We start from the raw sequence: 22725 nt of genomic DNA on the forward strand, positions 1-22725 counted from the left end.
CTTCAAAATGTGAATTTGATTAGGATATTTGCATAAAATTCTGTTTCTACGCCAAGTTCTTTGCCATAAAATATAGGTATAGGAAAAAGCGGTTGGAGTATGGAGAAGAGTGGGCGGAGATGGAGGAGGATTTGGATTTGAAGCGTATGTTTGCTGCCGGAAGCGGAAGTATATAAGTCAACCTAGATTTTTGGTTTAGTGGCAGCGGCAGCAGGCACTTTACTTTGTTACTACAAGGACAAACGGGATTTCGCCCAAGTATTTTATGGCCATTGACTTTAAAGATTTACCTACAAACTTTAAGCACAGTTTTTATATTGAAATGAGAAGAGAAAGTAAAATTGTATGCCTAGATTGAGAAATTATCATCATTAACTAAACACATCCGGCCTTGAATTGTCATTGCATATACTCTGACTAATTGGCTAGTTTAGATTTTCCACTATATTAACTAAACGCTTAAGTTTCTGTTTGGTTTTTTTTTTACTACCATTAATAAAGCTATCAGCACAGGCCACTTAATTTACAAGCGAAACAAAAAACTATTTAAAAATACTATAAATCTTTTGTCGATAAAATTGCCAGAGCAGCTTTCATACTCAACACTGGTTATACGCAAATTAAACTAATTGACAAGCGATGGCTCGGTATTTAATAGATTCGCCTATGTATATACACTTTTCCCGTGAGTATACTCAAATTGATGCATAGTTGAAATACTAATAAACCAAAATAATGCTTAAGATATTCCAGTAAACTATAATATTGATAAAAGCTATGTAGATTCTTGGACTGCACAATCAGAAATCTAATTCTATTATTATTGATTCTTGTGATCCGAAATAAAGGAGCATAAGCAGATATACCGGAAAATTCTGTGCTGAGAATTTTTAAACCTAAAAATATGGAAAACTCACTTTGATATTCCATTCATTTAAATACACAAAATTCTCTTTCAATTTAGTGTTGAAATAAAATACTTTAGAAACAGATACATAAATCCAAGTAAGAGATCTTAAAAATATGTTTATAAAATGGATTTGAATGTAATCACAATTATTGAAGAATATAATATAATTTCTCTATAACTTTTCTTCTTTAGGAATTTTTAGATTTACGATTTTGTATACCCGTTGTAAGGGTATATAGAAATATGTTTACCTCTCACTCTTTCTCCTCATATTCACATATATGTACATATATGTATATGTATATATTTAAATATTGTGGATAATCAACAAGTTTTAGTTGCGGTTGTTGCCCAGCCGGCTTCAGCAACGACTTCTGGGCCTGACGTAAAATGCAAATTAATTAACGGCTGGCGTTGGCAATGCCGAGGCATTAATTGCCGGCCGCAAACAGACGACGACGACGACGACGACTACGAATACGACGACAACATGGCGTATGCGTGTTGCCAGTCCGATAATTGAATTTTGCATGCGTAAGCTGGCACTCCCCCCCACATACTGCTCAGCCCACCCAACCCTCTGTCACTCCAATGGCAGCAATTTCTAGTTGCAGCTGTGCCGAATGCCATGGAACCTCCAATTTGCCACAAGCGCCGCCTTTCCTCAATGAATTATGGGCCAATGGCCAAGAGCCATTGACTATGCGTAAATTTTAAGTCCTCTGCCATGCGGCACTTCTCTCCACTCCTCCCACTGCTTTGGTAGGGTAAAGAAAACATGCGTTCAGTTCGGTTTTGACTTTGGTTTGCTGTTTTGGCCAAATATTAACCCTCGAGTCAACGACTTGAGTTATAAATCATCTAAATCACTCGAACATGCATCTGCCTTGGCAAAGTCCTTGCTGACTGCTTATTGCTGCCTGCTGCCTGTGCGCCAAAGACATTAAATAAATCGCTGCCCGCTGCCTGCCAAATGTCTCACATACGATTTGCCTAAGCAACTCCATTTTCCTTCTGGAAAAACTTTTGCATTTTACATGCTTGCCTCTTCGTCAAAGTTCAGGAATATGAAAACAACGTTTACTCCCCTTTACTCCCCTTCACCCTTAGCCTCGCCGTGACTGATGTCAAATGCATGTGTATCGTACATTACATACAGGTGGCGACATATGCTGAATGTCACATAGTTTCTAGTCGAATAAAGACTGCCTGGCATATTCCATGCATAGGTATACATACATCATTTATACAAATATGTTAGCTCAATTTTTCAAGTCGAAATATTTCATGAATTTTATGGAAGGTAAGCTTAACTTGACTTGTGCATAACGATTATTCCAAACGAATTTATATGTTTATACATTCGATGTTTGATAATCAATAATGGCTTCATAGCTTTTCTGCCTGTCAATATGTTTATCTATGTTATCTAATGAAATTATTAAACTGTATGGGAAAAATTGATGTAGGTGTTACTGCATTTTTTAAGTGGGAACTTACCACACATAGTTAGTAGTTTACTTTCCTAATACATATTCAGAATTATTTACTTATACAAGTTTAGTTAAGTAACATTTTGCGAAGACAGTTTTTTGTGTCTAGGGAACTGTCAACTAGAATTTTGTTTATCAATTGTCTTGAACCTTTTAACATTAACATTTGGTATTCGTTATTAAATTCTTAAAATGTTTGTTAGCTTTGTTTTTTTAAGACTAACCTTTTCTGTGAGCCTGAAGTACCCACCCACCACATAATAAAATTTCTAATCATTTCCGAAACATTTCTTTCTGGTAAAAAAGGAAAAAATAAGCTCATTTTCTGATAACAAGTAACTTGTATGTCTTGCAAAGGGGGATCCCTAGCTACGACAACTCTTTTACCAATTAATGTCGACCCCGATTAGAGTCATGTTTACAATCTTATATGGGTTTACTTTTACATTATAATTATTTATATTAATCATATTTTGACCAAGAGACCCATTCGAGTCTTTTCTTAAAAAGGTATGCCAATAATTATTGTTTAAATTGATATCTAGTAAAGCAATCTTGCAAATGCTTCAAAACAAAAATTTATCGATAAAAACCATTCAAAATTTTCGATAAAGATCTCCGATTTTGATTGCTTTTTAAGAAAAATTTAATGGACTTATTGATAAATAAAAAAGTTGGCTTTTATCAAATTTTTCAAGTTAATTAGAAGTTGGAAAAATTCTTCAACAAGAGGGTCAGTGCTCGCATTTACCACAGCTCTCAAACTAGTTTTCTCTCTCTCTCTCTCTCATTCTTTATCATCTGTCTTTCTTGCACACTCTTTGGCTGGTCGCAGACTTTTTCGCGCTTTCCTTTTGGCCATGCCGGAAGTGACTTTTGCTTTTTTATTTCTGTTCGCCTCTTCTCTCTCTTTTTCTCTTGTGCAAAATAATATTATGCCGCCGGTTTGTTGTTGCTGTTCGTGTTTAAAATAAGCAAAACTTGGTAGAGCTATAAAAAAAAGCAAAAAAAAAGGAAAGGAAAAAGAACGACTAAAAGAAAAAGACGATGTGCTATAAGAAATGACGAAACAGAGAAGAGAAGAGCAAAAAAACAAGCGTGTAAACGGTTTTTCTTCATTTCTTCTTGTTTTTTTTTTGTATTTGCCCCTTCTGATGTCTACAGACTGGGTGGTCATTGCCTAACCCCTCTCCTTACTCCCCGCAAATCTTCCCTTTTGGCCAGCTGTTGGATCCACCTTGTCCCCCCATTCTACACACACACACACACACACACAGTTTTTAAAGCAAGTGACGAGGCTAACTTTGGCCAGGAGGAACGACGACTTCACTTGCAAGACAAATGGAAATGAAGCGTTTATTCTGCTTTATTGCTGCGATAAGGAAAAAAATGAGGCATTATTTTGTTGTTGCCATTGTTATTGTAGTTGTTGTGGTTGTTGCTGTTGTTTTAAGGCAAAAGTTTTTATTTATATGTATATAGCAACCGAGAATTTTTCTATAAATTTTTTCCATTTTGTGGCAACAGCAAAAGGCAACGGAAATGCCGTAAGGCATCAGCTAGTCCGTCCGGCTGGCCACAGGTCGAGCTTTCCTTGGAATGCGGCAATTTCCTTGGCCGTCTCCGGGCTCATGAGTTGGCGGTTTTTCTCATTTCTCGCTTATCCCTGGCTGGCAATCTAATTCCCGTTGAGCGTTAAGAGTGGGAGTCAGAACTGGGAACAGGGATTGGGAATGGGAGTTGAAGTTGTGTTGGTGTTGCAATAGGCGAATTACTTGCATTTTAACAGCGCTCTTATTTAATGCGAATCAAATCGAGCAGAAAAACAAAAACCAAAAGGAAACGGTAGAAGGAAGAATACAAAAATTTTGCGTCCCTCAAAACTCAAGCGGAAATGTGATAAGAATTTAACGTAGTGGTCAAAACGATTTAAAAAGAAATTTAAATACATTATCTATTTAAAAAAAAAACTTCTGTAGTAGATCTTGAGACCTTTTTCTTTACTATATTATTTCTTATATCGCCGCATAAGACTCTAGATTTATAAACCATAGATTTTTTTATATTTTTAATACAAATTGAATTTAAACCGGCTCGAGGTCAATCTTACAAAAGAAGATTATTTCAAAGGTAACACACAAAAAGGTGAGCAGGTTGTCTGTATAGCTATTTCAAGAACTACCAAGTTCTATCATCAGCAGACTTTGCTAAAGAACTCCAGAATTGCAATAGCCATACCATGTCTTCAACGCTAAAACTAGTTGGGAATTACATTGCCAACTAAATGAAGCGAAAAAAGCTGGCGAAGCCTACAATACCGAAGACCACCTTTTGTGCATTACCCTTAGGCGCTATGAAATATTAGTGTAAGAGCTTCGCCCTTAACAAACTAAATTCAAGACCTGTTTCTTTTTATACACGGTATATTGTACCATATAGAAAAAGGGGTTTTTTTGGAATAAAATTCCAAAAATAACGGCGTGCCTTCCGTTAGTGTTATCTGGTTAGAGATTGCGACCTATTGAAATTTAAATTGAATTTAAACCGGCTCGAGGTCAATCTTACAAAAGAAGATTATTTCAAAGGTAACACACAAAAAGGTGAGCAGGTTGTCTGTATAGCTATTTCAAGAACTACCAAGTTCTATCATCAGCAGACTTTGCTAAAGAACTCCAGAATTGCAATAGCCATACCATGTCTTCAACGCTAAAACTAGTTGGGAATTACATTGCCAACTAAATGAAGCGAAAAAAGCTGGCGAAGCCTACAATACCGAAGACCACCTTTTGTGTTACCTTTGAAATAATCTTCTTTTGTAAGATTGACCTCGAGCCGGTTTAAATTCAATTTAAATTTCAATAGGTCGCAATCTCTAACCTTTTTAATACAAATTTATCACAAACAATGTGAACAGGATAATAACATTTTTAATATAGATATTGTAGATAAAGTTATTAGTTAAATTTAATTCTATCCATTAATTTACATTCCATAACTAATTAAAGATTTCAGAAATAGAATAGAAATCTTATTGACCGAAAGCGGCAAAGAAGTAAAATGTCCCCTTAATTCATGGTGGCATTCCATTTTCTTTATAATTTACTTTTGTATATCCTGAAAGATTTCATTTTGCAGACACAAGTGACATTCTTTGCTGACCTAAACAATGTGCATTTCATTACTTTATGTATTTAGATAGATTTTTTAATAATTACTTTTCAGCATTAAGAATATTTTCCCCTTCATTGCCCTTTTCGCTACGCCCCTGGAAATGAGCTTACATTGTGTACATCCAATTATAATCTATAGCCTTGTTATTGACTACTGTCTGGTGGTTTATTTTGAACTCATCAGCAATAAACCGTGAAAACGAACAGTAGCTAGATCAATCAAATCGTAGGTTCGATTTCCAGTTCGTTGCCTATCGGGAATACAAAGTACACAAACAAAACAAAATACAAATACCAACCAAAACCCCCTGATGAGAGTGGCGTGAAACCAATGCGATCAAACAAAACTCCATTCCTGTTGCTCTGCCCCCATTGCCAAATTCAAAAGCTGAAGCCGCATCATTAATTATGCTCAACATTGCTCAATAGCAACAACAGGAACAACAACAATAATACAACAACACAAAAGCTGTCAGCACACGTTGATCTGTCAAATGCCGAAACTGGGACTGAAACCGAAACCAAAACTCTGAGACTCCGACTGAGACTGAGACAGACCTGAAAGACGAAAAGTCAGTAAAGAAGAAATGCTGCCGATCTCTCCACTTGGCTGCGATGCTTTTGTGTTGCATCTCAAACAAACAAAAATATTGATTAATCATAAATGAATGAAATATATACTTGCTTATATACATTTGTATATCTGAAAGAAAAAGATGATTATATTGCTGTTTAAGAAGACGATTTAGAGATGGAAGATAGCATTGATATAGATTCGATTGGTAAACTACAGGAAGAAATGTTCGAAATGTACGATATATGTATGTAAATAGCTCGAGAGATAAATATATCAATTTTAGACTTTTTGGGTGCCTTCTAACCGAAATTTTCAATCATTAGTTTAATACTAAAATTGTTTTAAAAATTATAAAATTATGAGAAAGTATTTAGAAAGTATTTATAGTACACCTGGATTTGGCTTACGTTTCTAAAAAATATCAGCGAATCCTTGTTAATCGAGACATGGACTTTATCTAAAATAAAAGATTTTAGATAGACGAATTTCGAATTTCACAAAATTAATAATTATTTATTCTTTAAGTTTTATGTGATTTCGAATTTTTCGTTATAAACAGAAAGCAAATCTCACATTTTTAGTTTTGGAATCAGAACTACTTAAGCAATGATCCAAAATCTCTCCAATATCATGGAGTTCACGTTGAGTCGGTTGTTTTAAGGGGATCGACTATTATGAAATGCAATAAACAATATGATGAGATAAATACGATGAGATTAACGTACTGATATTTTGAATCCAGTCATAGGGTAGTAGTTCAAGTGAAAATCGTGTCACGTGAGTTCCATCTCTAGTTCATTCATCATTCATTCTATTCGATTCATTCATTTGAAACAGTTGCTGTCGCTGCTGGTGCTGGGCCTTTTGAAAGTGTCAAGATTTCAAACGATCTTTAAGCTGATTTTTGGCCTTCAGCGGCGAGTCTCCACCATGATGTTTGTCTTTGTCTTGGCTTAAGGCATGGCCTTCCGCCCGCCATACAATTTACAATAATAATTTTTCATCCAACCCATGAAATGGCCACTGAAACCGAAGCTTTGGAAGCTAAGGAATGAAATACAATCATTTTCATTTTTTCTTCTCTTCTTCAATGGTCAGTGGAGTTTCTTTTGTTCGATTGCGAAAAATGCGAGCGCAGGCGCAAAAGCCGAGCTTTCCATTGTCCACGTCCAGTATACATATAGACTACTTATGTACATACATTCACACTAAGTCGGCCGATACGCTTTGAACTCGAAACTAATTTTCAATGCGACTTTTGTGCGGTAATCGCATTCGCATCGTGTCTGGCATTTTATTGATAAATACGAAAATCAAATTGATTTCCAATGGGAAAAACCACTTAAATTGACATTAATTTTACTTCTGGGCATCGTCTCGCTTTTCCCTCTCGTTCATTCATGGGCTTTCAATAAAAATTTTCATTTTTGTAATTTGCTTTCAATCTGAGCAGACATGCAAAATATTATAATCCAACCAACATTCTATACCTACCCTACCCCAACTCCTTGGAAATGGAAAATGTAAATATTCTATATGCAAAAAAGATGGAAAAAAGTTTCCCTCGCTGATTTTGATTGACAGCTTTGTCGGTGGCATCATCCCCCTGATGGATTTCATATTTCTGAGCCGGTGCCAGGCCAAAATGACAGCAGCAGCCATCGCAGAGAAAAAGAGACATCGACAGAGATAGATATATTCATATATAAAGCAAGAGAGAGAGCAAGAGAAGAGCGACTAAGAGGCTGAGACTTGGTCTTAAGCCCTGGACAAAAACTTTGTCTCTACAACCAAAAGCAGCTTTCCACATTTTCATGGCAGACATAAACAATTTTTTTCCACCGTTTTTATATTGTATATGCCATTGTATATTTTATATGTATTCACGATATATTTGTATTGGTGGAAAGTTTTTCAATTTGAGCCGCTTTAAAGTATTCAACTTGACTTCATCAACTCAATTTAAATTTTCTCTGTGGGCGAAGTGAAAACCGTGGCACCAAAATGTAACCAGATTTTAACTGACTACAAAATATTTATTTTTCTTTTGCTGCCAAAACAAAAAATTGCCCCTTAATGACTTTTTGATATAAACAACGAGAAGTGGAAAGATCAGGGCAGAAAAGAGGACCTGGGAAAGGGAGTACAAAATATAAAAATATACATATATACAATGCGTAACATATTTTATATATTTTTTCACACAAAAGTATTTAACCAAAAACGAAACGACTCTTTTGTTTAAGTAGGTAAACTTTATTTTATCTTGCGACAAAATTTTTATAACAAGTGCCAAAAATTGGTAACCGAATAAAGATAGAAATCTTTGCTTTACTGTTGATATAGCTTTCTTTCTGTTGTAAAAATTTTCAAAATAATATCTTCAGACTGATTTCGTCAGGATTCTTAGAACTAAATAGATTGTCCACTAAAATTTAAAATAAGGCTTAGTTAGTTGGTTTAAGTTATTCCAAATTATTCTTCTAAGTTTTTTTATGTAAATATTTATATCATTTAAATACTTATAAGCATTTGACAATGACATTTCCAAAACGAAACACTACATGTTCTAGAACATTAATCAAAAATTTTCACACCTCTCTCACCGCACAATTTTTGAGAATTGTAAATTCCAGCAGAGCAGAAACCGGGAAGAAGAACAAGAAGTCTCTTAGATCAACAATCTTATTTATTTACAGACAATTCTCGTTTTGTTGCTGTAAATGGTTGTATTGTGTGACATTTGCTGGTCATGAAAAGTCATTAAATATATTTCTCTAATTTATCTTTTGACACTGTCTCTGGGTAATGACATTAAAGAGTAAAACACTCTTAACACAAAATGCGGAAATGTCTGCTATGATATCCTGTGGTGTGGTCTTTTCGGGCCTCTTGGCCGGGGTGGATTGAGGTGTAGGATTCACCCCTTTTATTTCTCTCTCACACTAATTAAAACTAATCCAGGAGACGAGAGGCAAGTAGTTTGTACTTTTTCACATAAATGTCAATCAAATTGTACAATTAAATGATTGAAGAGAACCTTTTAGAGCTTTAGGTGGCATTGGAATGCCAGCTCTTAGGGTATTTGTCAATTTTCCAATAAAATATTTATATATATGTATGTAGATACATATATGTATATCTGAAGATACTGATACAAAATTTATTTTCACTGAGAAATTGACTTTTTGTACGTCTACGTCTATGTCTAGCTCTGGGGCCTGAGAATGATTAATGATTCTTTGCTGCGCATTCGTCAGCTAGGTATTTGTATTTGTATCTGTATCTGTATCTGTATCGTGTTTTGTTTTTCTATTATTTGTTGTTTCTTCTCTGGTGCATTGCAACATTTGGCATTTTGAAGCCACGTCGCATTCGTTGTCGTCATTGTCCTCCTACCACTCCACAATCATCCAGAAGAGATTGCATTGAATTTGTCATGAGTTCTTTTGTTTTCTTTAAAGTTTACGTTTACCAACACCAACCGCAAAACGTAGACATAATTCAAGTCAAGAGTAAGGTTTAGTTTACCAACTAACTCCATTTTCCCATTCTCCACTTTGTGCCTTTACAGGCAATGGCAATGCAAGAAGTGGGTGGGGGGAAAGATTGTGGCAAGATAAATTGAGGTCATTTTTTGCCAGTGTCCACCTTTCGGTCATCTGGGGTCCTTAGGTCGGTCGTCTCTTGGACTCCCCAACCTTTGTTGACCGCTGCCACAAATGTCCTTAATGTGCATCCTTATTATGGACAGGGACACTGACTGTGGCATGTGTAAGTTGAGGTTGAGCTTAAAAGCGAATGTGTGGCATGTAGTTAGTGGTAAGCAAATAGATACGACAACACCAACATTCCTTCTCCAAATTCCTTGGAATTCTTCAAGTGAGGGGGAAATTTCTATGAATTACACTGTGAAAAACAGAAACTAATCATCTGTTATTTTATTATATAAGAAAATTTATTCATTAAAATATTCTCTCTTTAAATTTAAGCTTCTTAAAAGTGAATTTTAAGATATTGAATGTTGCACTGGTTTCAAAAAAAATATTCAGCTTTTTGTTATGAAATTTACATTTCTTTATGAAATTTAAGTTATATGTTTTGATTGGATAATGACTTACTTATGAAGCCTGTATAAATATATATGGATAAATTCTTTGCCTAAATGTCTAAAATATCGGAATACTTATACTTAATTTAAAATTCATCCTGTTCTTATTACAAAAGATATATGCCATTACTTTGTAAATGTATAAAGCTTATATTTATAATTACTTACAGACATTTAAATTACTATATAGACATGGCATTTGAATGCTTCTAAGAGGTCTAAAAAGTAAAAAATTTCGTTGCCATTACAAAAGATCTTTGCTACATCTATTAAAAAGAATTAAATACCTTTTTTTGAGTGTATTTTTAGTGAAACAGAATCCTTTAAGTATTTACATATCTCCTTGTTCTTTTGTACCTTTTATAGAAATTTTTTGCAATTGTTTGCAAAATTTACACTCATTTTAATTTTCGGTCTAGCAGCAGCAAATGTGTTAAATGGTTCTTCAACCTTTGGCTTTCCCACCCCCTTTTTGTTCTTCGCCCTGGCACTTGTCCTGTTGAAATTAGGAAAAACATACACATAAATTTTCACTGCACTTTTTCCAAACGTTTTTTCGTTGAAGCCAAAGGATGGTATAGGTTTTTTTTTCTTTTGGTTTTTGGGACAGTGTGAACGAGTGCGTTTAAGTGTTAACAATGTAAATTATGCCGTTTAGTAGCCAGAACAAAGTTAATAAGTGTATTTTGAAGGGGGCTGTAAATCATGACGATGAAGGAGTAGGGCTAATATCCTTCCTAATTTTATTATATGTATATTATGCTTTAACACATGCTCAAGCGAAATTTATGAGAATATAATAGCCCGTAGGCCAAGTGCAAGTGATGATTTAAAATCCACTCGCACACACACACAGAGAAAGTATCCTTTCTGCTAGTTTTGCTTGCTGATAAGTTTCCATTTTGACTTTTCCGGCATTTCATCCATGCTGATGACATTTCCCAAGCCAAACCAGAGCCAATGACAAACGAAATTCATTTTGTAATTTTGAAGCACGAGTGCTGAGGAGTGGGGGGGGGGGACTATAGATGTAGGCGTTGATGTGGGAGTGGGAGGAGCTGTAGCTGTAGGACCAACATCATCATGTCGTTGACCAGGCTGCAGAAATTGCACTCAACTCTTGGGTTACCAAATACATTTTCGCCTGCAAATCTTTTGCCAGCTCTTTCTCTCTCGCAGCCTTTCACTGTCTTCCTTTCTCTCTTGCTCACTTTCGGTCGTCCTGGTTTTAGAAAATTATCTTTTTGCTCGTCGTCGCCAAAAAGGAAATCATATTTTCTGCTTTTGTGCACTTTACTTTTCAGTTTTCACTCTGCTTACCCTGCTCTGCCTCTTCCCCCCAGCTCCTGTTCGTGCTCATGCTCCTTCAGTTTGTGCTGTTCGTCCTCTTCCTTGTGGCTCGTAAACAGTTTTCGTTGGTTGCAACTTTTGTGCGAAATTTATGCTTTCGCTTCCCATATCTGTATCTCTCTGGGCACTTTTCGCAAGTAGCATATAGTATACACGACTTTTTCCCAAAAAGGGGAAATGGGTTCGGGTTGTCGCTGTTGTTGCTCTGTGCATCCCCACCAGGTGGTGTTTATGGCATCCGCTTTTCGAGAGTATTGATGAAGGAACTCGCATCTGTAATTCAATCAGTGTCTATGTCTGGGATGCCATTTGGTTGCCTTTCACATCGCCGTCAGAGCACAACCGGAGGAAGTGTTTACGCAGCTCGTTCAACTGGAAATTTTCAACCGAAAATTCTTCGACATCACCTAAATGCAAATTTCACGGTGAAAAATAAAAATAGCAAAATTCGAATGATATGCACAATTTTTTTCTTGTCTTTCTCCTTTTACTACTTACTCTTATGATGTGATTTTCTTTCCTTTTTTTACTTTTCTTTCACTTACCATACATATTTCAAGATAGTCAAATTTTCAGTTTCTGTAATTGAATTTATGATAATGTTTGATATATACAAATAAAATATATATTTCGCCTGCAACTAATGAAGTGAAAGAAATATTATAGGAAATTTATTTTGAATTTTAAAATTATTTGCTCATAAATCATAGTTTACCATGGAATCAAGAAATATATAAATGGCATCAGTTTGTTGACAATCAATGTTTAAAATTCAAAAATATTTAAAATATTCGACATGTTATCCTAATCAAAATTTGTTTACTAATGTCCATAGACATTTGCCTTATTTTAGAACTACTTCTGCCTTTTGTTTTAGTTATAGTCTTTTAATTGTCTATTTCATTTGTATTCCAGATAATAAGGCTTTAGTTTTAAAAAGGTTATATAACTATAAACACTTGGTTAAATTATTTTATAAACTTAATAAGCGAGGACTTTCAACAATGCCGGACTAACCCGGACCAAGTAATAATCAATTTTCGGGGTAGGCTCTGTAGGCTGTATTTCTACCAGATTTCAAAAAGTTTTATTTTAATTAAATCACACTTCAGGCAATTAACAAATTTTAACGCCATATTGGAAAACAAATCAATATTTGAGATTTTAAAGCGGGTTTAAAGGAATAGTTCTTTAAAAATTAAGATAAGCAATTTTGAAAGACTCCAAAAATAAATAAGAGTAGTTTGCTGACACGGTCGGATCCAGAGAGAGCTCAGGGGCTACGGACACCACCGATATGTTAGTAGTTCAAATAATCTTTTGACTTTTTTGGGCTCTTTATACTCCTAACTAGTTAGTCTGCATAGTGGTCTTGCAATTCCGATAAATCATCATACTGACAGAATGACTTATTTGATAATTACTTAAATTTCTATGCCGAAAATCTTAATTTCTTGATAGGAACCTCTCCGAACGTATTTTTTGGATCCGTCCATCCTTGTTGTTATTCGGTATATTTTTCTCGCTTGAAATGCCTAGATTGAAATAATAAGCATTATGAAATCTAAAATCGGTTATATATTGACGATGTTACAGGTTCTCTGCCAACTTCAGAGTTTTTGAGAAATAACAACAATTTCCCAAATTAATTTCTAGTCAATGTATCTATTTGGCTTAGAACAAAGAATCAATCTTTTAGTGATTTTGGAAAAAAACATGGGGCACTTATCGTTTGCAAATCCTGCTATACGGCTAATCCTTCAGTAGGTTTGTTGAAAATTACAAATAAAGTTACCATCACCAGAATTTAAATTGCGTTTACACCCAAAAGGAAAAAGTGGTTTTTCCACTTTCCACGAAATACATAAGAAAGGCAAACAAAACAGTAGCCGAACTACTTGAGAACATGGCTTTGAGCACCCGTCTTTCCCGGCAGATTGATTGATTAGATTTTTTGTTAATTACTTAACGCTTGAATATACCTATACACCTCATTTAAAGCTGAAGGGACATAGTGACAGCTCGCGACAAACTTGAGAGAGAGAGAGAGAGAGAGAGATGCGTCAATGTCATCAGCTGCAATTTTTAAATTTTCGAAAGGGGGTGGGGGGGGTGTAAACTTTCTAGAGAGAATTGCGTAGTTTAAGGATTTGGGATTTGTTATGCACCAGCTGACGCGATGCTGATGGATGGGAAAGTATCTGCGATTTCTTACCTTGAAAACGAATGCAATATGTCAAGTACACGCATGGGCCACGCCCACCGCCACTCAAGCGCCGCCGTGTTCAAAAATGAAATTCACATTCACTCTTGAGTCTCAAACAAGAAATGCAATTTCTCAATTGCAGCTGAATTCGTTCCAGAAAACGGCCTGCCCCGACGACTGCGTACTGCATACACAAACACCCAATTGCTGGAGCTGGAAAAGGAATTCCATTTCAATAAATATTTATGCCGCCCAAGAAGAATTGAAATTGCAGCCAGCTTGGATCTGACCGAGCGACAGGTGAGTTGAGTTTCACAAACACCATTCTCGCGGTGGCTCTGTGTGTCTTCCTTTCAATTTATTTCAATGTATTCCTCCCGTGTGCAAATAAATAAATAAATTTCAACAGCCACCGCAGCCAACAGCTTGCAAGCATCTCATCTCGCCTTGGCCACGATGCAACCGTTGGTGGAAAGGTGGAAAAATTCCATTATTTCTGATAAATTGCATTCTGCCAAGGTTGACAGAGACGCAGCGGCAAGAAGAGGCTCGGCTTGCTTCCTATTTCTCTATTTAATTGCTCACCTTGACGCCTTTCAAATTGGTTTGGTTTCCTTGTTACAGGTAAAAGTTTGGTTTCAAAACCGTCGCATGAAACACAAGAGGCAAACCCTATCGAAAACGGACGATGAGGATAACAAAGATAGTCTCAAAGGTGATGACGATCAATCCGATAGCAGTAAGTCAAATTACTATTACCAATCAATTAGTATAAGAACAAAGAGCATTAAACCAAAAACAAGTACTCACCGCTCTCCTTTGCTCAACTTAACTTGGCCTCTTTAAAAACTGTTAAAGGAAGAGAAAAAAGGCAGCTGGAAAAAAAAAAATAAAAATCCACAAGAGGCTGAGAGAGTTTATGTCTTCCGTTTCTTCACATCTTTAAGCCAGGCTGTTTTTGCGTTCCACTTTTACTTTTCATGGTTTTTTTTTTGGTTGAGTTTGAGGCTTTTACCCAGAATCAAAAGTAAAAGATGCTTTTGCTGTGGCTTATCAATCATTGTCAAGATGATTTGGAACTAACTTTTGCATTCCCATTCCTCCGCGCCAGCTAACCCCTTTCGCCTCGTGAAGAGTAGGACATAATTTTGCTCTTTTATTTTATTCCCTTTTTTTGCTTGTCCTTATAAAAGCAAATCATCAATTTCAGGCGCATCTATATACTTATATATATATAGATTGGTACACGTAAACTAACTTAAGTTCTTGGAAAATATATATATGTATTTTTTTTTTTGTGTACAGATTCAAATTCGAAGAAATCGTGTCAAGGTTGCGAACTGCCCTCCGATGATATACCCGATTCTACATCAAATTCCCGAGGACATAATAACAATACACCGAGTGCCACTAATAATAATCCAAGCGCAGGAAGTTGTACGTTTTTTTAATAGAAAATTTCATTTGAAATGTAGATCTAATAATTGAAATTAATAATTTAAAGTGACACCCAATTCATCGCTGGAGACGGGCATCTCTTCAAATTTGCTTGGCAGCACCACGGTATCCGCCTCGAATGTGATTAGCGCTGATTCCAGTGTGGCATCTAGTGTCAGTTTGGACGATGATATCGAGGAAAGTAGTCCGATTAAAGTCAAAAAGAAAGACGAGAGTCAGGTAAGTAAATATTACTGTTTGATCCTTGAACTTTACTTGAATATTGTTTTTTAAATTGGTTAGGTTATTAAAAAAGAGGCAGTTTCCACTTCGTCGAAGGCCTCGCCATTTGGCTCGGCTTACGACTCGTCAACGGCCAGTTTGGCCAGTTTTCGTCGAGATTCGGATGCGCTTACAACGCAACCACCGACTGCCAAAGGTTCTGCAAAGAAACGTTATCAGAATAATGCTAATTCCAATGCCACGCCCACAGCCCTCAATGATAATAGCTCAGCAAGTAATGGAGGTGGTGGTGCTTACTTTCCTGGCGGTTACTATTCTACAAAGCAGCAGCAAATACAACAGCAGCAGCAGCAGTTGCATCCGCATCAGCAACCGCAGCAGCCACAACAACAACAACAACAACAACAACACCAGCAGCAACAGCAACAACAACCGCAAACGCAAGATTACTATGGCAAATACGATATTGAATTTCACCAACAAAACAATCAACAACAACAACAGCAACACCAACATCAACATCATGTTGGTGATTTTGAAGCGCCACCTATCAACGGACCAGGCAACTTTAACAGTTCGGCTTACTACGATAACATGAGTTTTCAACAACACCAACACCAACAGCAACACCAACATCAACATCATGTTGGTGATTTTGAAGCGCCACCTATCAACGGACCAGGCAACTTTAACAGTTCGGCTTACTATGATAACATGAGTTTTCAACAACACCAACACCAACAGTCAGTCGTATTTCAACAACACCAGCAACACCAACAACAACAGCAGCAGCATCAACAACAGTAAGTAGACAAACAGTGTTATAAGTCGCATGCAAGCAGTGTTTAAGCAGTTTTACTTTGGCACGTTTTGGTTCGAACTTGTTCGAAGTTGATACTTTTTGCAAGTTTGAAAGCAAATTTAAAAATCAATTTTTTGGAGATGTTGGAATTAGACAGATTTAACTCAGACTGACTATGTCACATAGTATGCGAGTACGAATTTCTTTTATAGCTTGTTAATAGCGTGTAATAATTAATTAATTTTCTATTAAATTGTTCACTAAGGAGCCGAAGCTAAACCGGCACTTTGGTTTTTGATTGTAAACTGTATACTAAATTTCTAAAATGCAATAGGGCCATACATTTCACTTGAAAATCTTAAATAGTAATAATTATCAATCGTTATCAGGTAATATAAAGTGAGTACATCAAATTTGATCATATTTAGTTTACATGAAAGAGGCAATAGTTTTCGTCTTTCCCATCAAACAATTAAAAATACTTCAAAACACGATTTATTGTTAATAATTATCCATTCAATTCTTCCAAAATGTTAGAGTTTTTAGTCCAGTTTCTCTCATCTGCCATTCGATAAGTTTGAACGTCTTAAACTTTGTTTAAAGGACAAGTTAATGAAGACTGCTAGACATATTTTATCAATCTTATTGGAATATATGTGAACATTGTTATATTATTTAAGTTGTTTTCCTAATATTGATGTTATATATCAACATGTTTCTCATAAAATTTAACGAACTGTGGACACTCTACATTCACAGCTCGTTCAAAGGAAAGGTTTTCTACGTCACTATCAAAATAGTATTAATATTCCTTAGTTTAACTTATTATTAGTATCAAATACATATTTAAATTATCTTATTCACATTTATTTTTTTCAGGCATATGCATCACCTGGGCGCTGGCGAGACATATAGTGCTCTTGGCTTACAAATGGAGAACTGCGAAGGTTACAATAACTTTGGCAATGCTGTGGGGGGTGGTGGTGGAGGGGGTGCTAGTGGTGGCTATTATGAGACGGCCACAGGGGGTCAGCAACCCTCTGGACCAGCGGCACATGGTCCTCAGCATGGCCATCACCCACACTCACATCCCCATTCGCATCCCCATCCTCATCCACATCCACATCATCATCATGCTCAGGTGCAGGCAGCGCAGGCGCATCATTTACATGTGGGTGGAGGAGCAGCAGGTCCACCACCACCGCCCATACACCCGAACTTTGGATTGAATGGAACACCGACGGCAGTGCAGAGTCCCCAAGCATTTGGCAATAATGGAGTTGGTGTTGGAGTTGGAGGAGTTGTGGGAGTTGCTGGTGTTCCGGGAGTGACTGGAGTTGCCGGAGCTGCTTTAAGTGGATTAGAGAACTCGAATAGTTCATCGGATTTTAATTTTCTAAGCAACTTGGCAAACGATTTTGCTCCAGAATATTATCAACTCAGTTAGTTTATATAGAGAGCAGATTCCCGATCCAAAACCTAATGTCTATTTACATATATTTTATATGTAATTGTAACTTAGCCTAATTTCCCGTATGTATGTATGTATGAGTCTTATTGTGTGTGTTTTTGTGTGCCTGTGTGATCCTTGTTCTCTCTCTCTCTCTCTCTCTATCTCTTTCTCTTCTTCTTCAGCATTAGCACTTTTGCCCTTACTTAACCACATATCTGTATATAGTTGAGTCCATGAATTATTCTATGACTCACAATTAAGAATTCAAATCTATGAGATAATTTGTCATCTGTCTGATATGAAAATGAAAACTTAACTAAACGACGAGACGAGATGAGATGAAATTAATTTGACTATTTTAATTTTGGCTACAAGTCGAAAATTTTTTCTAATCACTCAAAATGTAAATATCTAGAAAAATTTCAAAATTCCTTATTACCGTAATCAAATATTATACATATATGTAATTAACAACAATGAATAAGCTTAATTATATATAGAGAAAGCAAAGCAAAACTATTTTCAAATTTTCGTTGTGTAAATATAAATGTAATCTAAAAATAAATAAGCTTAAAACGCAACTGCAACCCAGAAACAAATCAAATCAAAAATTTGAATCCGTTCCGATTCAAGTGCAATTTCTCCAATATTTAATTTAAATGTTTGTAATGTTTGTATGTTTGTTCCAAAAAAAAAAACAAAAAAATACAAAAATTTCAATATTAATAACAATTTGCTAATTAAATGAAATGAAATGAAATGAAATAATTCATAACTATGGCTTAGATATCTTTGTAAGTAAAGCTAAAAAGAATAAATTTAATTAAGATATGAATATGAGAAAATACAATTGACTTGAATTTGTTGTGTACTTTTCTACCTTTCTTTCTTTTTTTGAGCCTCCTTCCAAAATATGCCTCGATATCGACTGACAACTGATGATGGATGATTTTTGGGTAGGCACAGCATCCGGCTAACACAAAATAGGAAATAAAATTATATATGACACGGAGCCCAAGTTGCGAGCATCCAAAATAAATTGATTTATTTTTCGTTATATTAAAGCAATATCACAATCATTTCTATAAACTTCAGTTTTCATTTTAGTCTTTAGTATAAACATTCAAGTTCAAATATCTTAAGGTCTCAATAAATTGGAATGGCTATTTACTTTTTCAAACTATTTAGCACTGACCGACGGACGAACATGGCTATATCGACTCAGATTTTCACGCTGATAAGGAATTTATGTATATATGTTATACATATTTGAATACTTCAAAATCAATTAAAAAGCGTGTTTAAAAATCAATTTCTTAAGTCCACATATTTATTGCCATTTGGTTCAATATAACTTTGAAATATCCAAAGTTAGTTTCTATAATTTGTATTTCTTATTATTTTTGAGGAATCATTGAAATCCAAAAACCTCTTTTTATGTTTTAATTGATGTATTCTGTAAGTAATTAAGTGTATTTTTTTATTAAAATTCAGTGTTGGAAGAAATAATAGAACTCGCTTTTAGCTTAACCTTAAGCATCATATTATTCAGATTTAATTCAACTCAAATCAGTTATACAAGAATGGATAATTTCTAAACTTTACTTTATGTACATATTTATACTTAACGTAAAGTTTAGAAATTAACCATTCTACTATAACTGATTTGAGTTGAATTAAATCTGAATAATATGATGATAGAATGGAGTTACATAAGTATAAATTACATAAGTATACATAAGTAATTTCCTTCTTTAACTTTTTATTCGTGCATTTTTATTCACGTAATTTGGATAATTACATTTAATTTGTAAGTGAAATACTAAGGCTAAAGAGTCCATATGTTTTCTACTCAGATATACTCAATATATAATTTGGAAAGGATATTTTACTAAAAATATTCTCTTGAATATAAATAATTTAATACATTTAAATAACTTTTCCAAATAATTCCTTCCTTTACCCTGTAGAAATCTTAATAGCATGAACTTAACTTTTTATATTTCATCTTTAAGTTAGATTAGACACTTAAAGGAGAAAAATGGTTGATAATTAAATGCTGCAATGTATCCTTTAATTGGCAAGTTAATATTTTCTAAAAGATCATCGAAAGTGGCACCAGATTATATTGATTTCATTATTGCAGTTGTCGACATTTACGCTTCATTTGACGGTTAATTCTCAACACTTTTGCATGCTTTTGTCCCAAAGGACACTCCTTGGCTCATTCGTCAACCAGCAGAATCCCGTCCTCTTTTATGGGCTCCCTCTTGATTTTGCCTGTCAACGTTTTAAGGACCAAGGATAAGAGACTAAATCCATATGATGCCCATGCCTGTGTCCCATGTCGTCGGCACAACGCACATTGCTGACAGAAGCGGTGAAAATTTAAGATTGATCACCCGGACCAAAGTGTTTTGTGTTTGAAAATTTTGGCCTGCCTGTTGGTTGTCCCATGTCCATGTCCGTATCTACATGCATCGAGTGCCTGGCTAAAACCTAAACAATGTCTGCCTATAGACAGATATTCCCAGAAGGGAGAACTGTCCCTTCTTGTCTAATTTAATTAAATTAGTTAGCCACTGCATAAGGGTCATAGAAAACTGAAATTAACCAAGAAAAATGTTCCCTCTGCTTGGCAAATTTGCAAAGTAATGCAATTAGCTTATAAACATTTAACTAGTTAATCGCTTTAGTCCGGGACTTTGGAGTTATGTTTATGAGAATTACAATTCGTTTGGTTACCTGCAAGCAATTGAAATAATGGCAATTAAAGTTGTACAGAAAACCAGTTTTTTAGTTTATTCGTATGTTGCTTTTCGTTATTGTTTTTTTAATTTCATTTTTTTGGCAGCAGCAGCAGCCACAGTAGCGGCACCTGGGTAATACTTTATTTTTGCTGACTGTACTTAACAAAATGTTACTTACTTATCGCATTTAGGTTCCAGTCCATAGGCTTTGTGGGGGCCATACCGCCCGACCTTGATATACATAACTACATTTATTTTTGGCCTTTTTGTCTCTTTTGGTTGTTATTTTCATTGTAAGTAATCATAACGAAATGCGTTAAAGTAAAAATGTTTTGGTTTATAACTACATTTTATAGTTTACATTTTTTTTGTTTACAGGAAAAACATTAATTACATTAACAAATATAACCAAGAAGCTGTTTATCAACTAAAAAGAACTATGATTAAAATAAACTTTCCTGATGTTTATTTCCAAGATTATTTAGTTGTTGTTTCTATCATTTTACAATTTCATCACATCTCGAAATTCTTATAGGCAATTCTTATTGCTTGAAATCTGAATCGGTGGTCTCAATTGCTCTATGCCTGGGCTGTAATCAAAGGTCGTTCACATTTAGTTCAGACAATATTATCCTGTTTTATTTTGCACTCCTTTTTGTCGATTTTGTTAAGGAGAGTGCAGAACTTGTTTGTCAGAGACCAACAAAACGAAACAACGGAAAAAGTTCACAGACATTAAAAATAAAAGTAAGAAAAAAAAAAGGTGGAAAAAAAGGATTCGCCATGCTGCCCAATGTGAGGGTTTATAAACTTTTGTTTTCAAATCCTTTAAAGGATCCGCTGGCTTTCTCTCTTGCTGTGAGTGCAACGAACTGATGGTCCTTCTTCCGTCATTCCATCTTTCCGCCTTCCTGTCCCACTGTCTCCCTATATGTCTGTCTGGTTAGCTGAAAGAAAGACAGGAAAAAAATGCATTTGCATTTGAATAGCAATTTATATATAAAACAAAAAAAACGAACGAGATGATCGGTTCTTGACTTTACTTGCTGAGTGAAAAATAAATATTTATATTAGGAGATCTTGGCTATTTTGTGGCAACTTTGGAAATTCCCACAGTTCATCTCACACCTGTTGTCGAAAGAACTATTCTAAACGAATAGGGTGATCCAAGGTCAAAGCTTGTAATCTCAACTAACCAACTGCTCTGATCTGATCTCTTGCATTTTTTATATTTTTTATGTTTTTAGTTACGTGCTTTGTTGTTGCTTTTGTTGTAGTTTGTGTCTTTAGCTGACCCTCTTCTTGTGATTTCTACTGAAATCTGACTAATCAAGTGGAAGATTTCGTTGCCGAGGTGCTCTTGCTCAATATCGACGAACCCTTCTCAACTTCTTCCTCATCATCATCATCTGCCCTGACAATGCCCAAAAGCCCAGACAAACACACAAGAAAGCACAAACAACATTTACAACAACAACCACAACAACGAAGGCAAAAAAAAAAGCCGATCAAGTGAGTTTTTTAAGGATCGTCGAACTGCATAGAGCAAAGGGGTAAACTGGCTTTCATATACTTTTCATATGTTCTGACTTTCGATATAAATAGCCGACAAGATTCTCCTGCCGGCTCATTCAGTGTTTTGTGTTGAGTCCAAGAGGTTGAGATCAGGAGCTCTTTGGGTTGTTCTACTCTATTCCCCCTTTTTCTTTTGGATTTTCTGGCGCGAAATCGAACAAAAAACGAAAGATGGATAGACCAAGGCAAGTAAAAAACAAAAGCATTTGGAATATTTCACTTTAAGCTACTAATAAAAACTTTTCACAGATTTTGGATCTAATCTAACTAAGCAGCGCCTTACAAACAAACAAACGTCCATCGAAATCTAATCCCAATGGATTCCACCAGCCCTTATGTTTCAGTTCATTCCTTTGGCAACCTTCGACATTTAAATATGGCATCCTGAATTTTGAATACTCAACGACTCCAGAACCACCGGAATCATGGACTAAGAGGAGCTCCATCATACCTTTTGGCACTCGACACGAAGCATTGAATCGTTGCACGATCACAATAAACCCCATCACCCATTCACCATCGTTAATTTGGCCATTGAACAAAATTTGCATTTGTGATTAAGTTTTAGGTATAAACAAATAAACAAAAAAATAAATAACTACAATAGGCCACCAAAAACAGAACAAATTCGTTAACTTGCATTTAATT

The 22725-nt window shown here is 35.4% G+C and overlaps 1 protein-coding gene across 1 annotated transcript in view; it reads left to right on the forward strand.

Annotated features, from left to right (window-relative positions):
- Positions 1-17847, forward strand: part of LOC6647274 (homeotic protein proboscipedia) — a 37268-nt gene extending 19421 nt beyond the window's left edge. The window contains exons 3-8 of the mRNA XM_047013215.1: positions 13975-14117; positions 14442-14556; positions 15123-15254; positions 15322-15494; positions 15558-16300; positions 17179-17847. Of these exons, the coding sequence (XP_046869171.1) occupies positions 13975-14117; positions 14442-14556; positions 15123-15254; positions 15322-15494; positions 15558-16300; positions 17179-17746 (1874 nt within the window). The 3' untranslated portion in view covers positions 17747-17847. The remainder of the gene's footprint in view (positions 1-13974; positions 14118-14441; positions 14557-15122; positions 15255-15321; positions 15495-15557; positions 16301-17178) is intronic.
- Positions 17848-22725: the final 4878 nt, after the last annotated feature.

This window comes from Drosophila willistoni, chromosome 3R, assembly GCF_018902025.1.
Source record: "Drosophila willistoni isolate 14030-0811.24 chromosome 3R, UCI_dwil_1.1, whole genome shotgun sequence".
Taxonomy (NCBI): domain Eukaryota; kingdom Metazoa; phylum Arthropoda; class Insecta; order Diptera; family Drosophilidae; genus Drosophila; species Drosophila willistoni.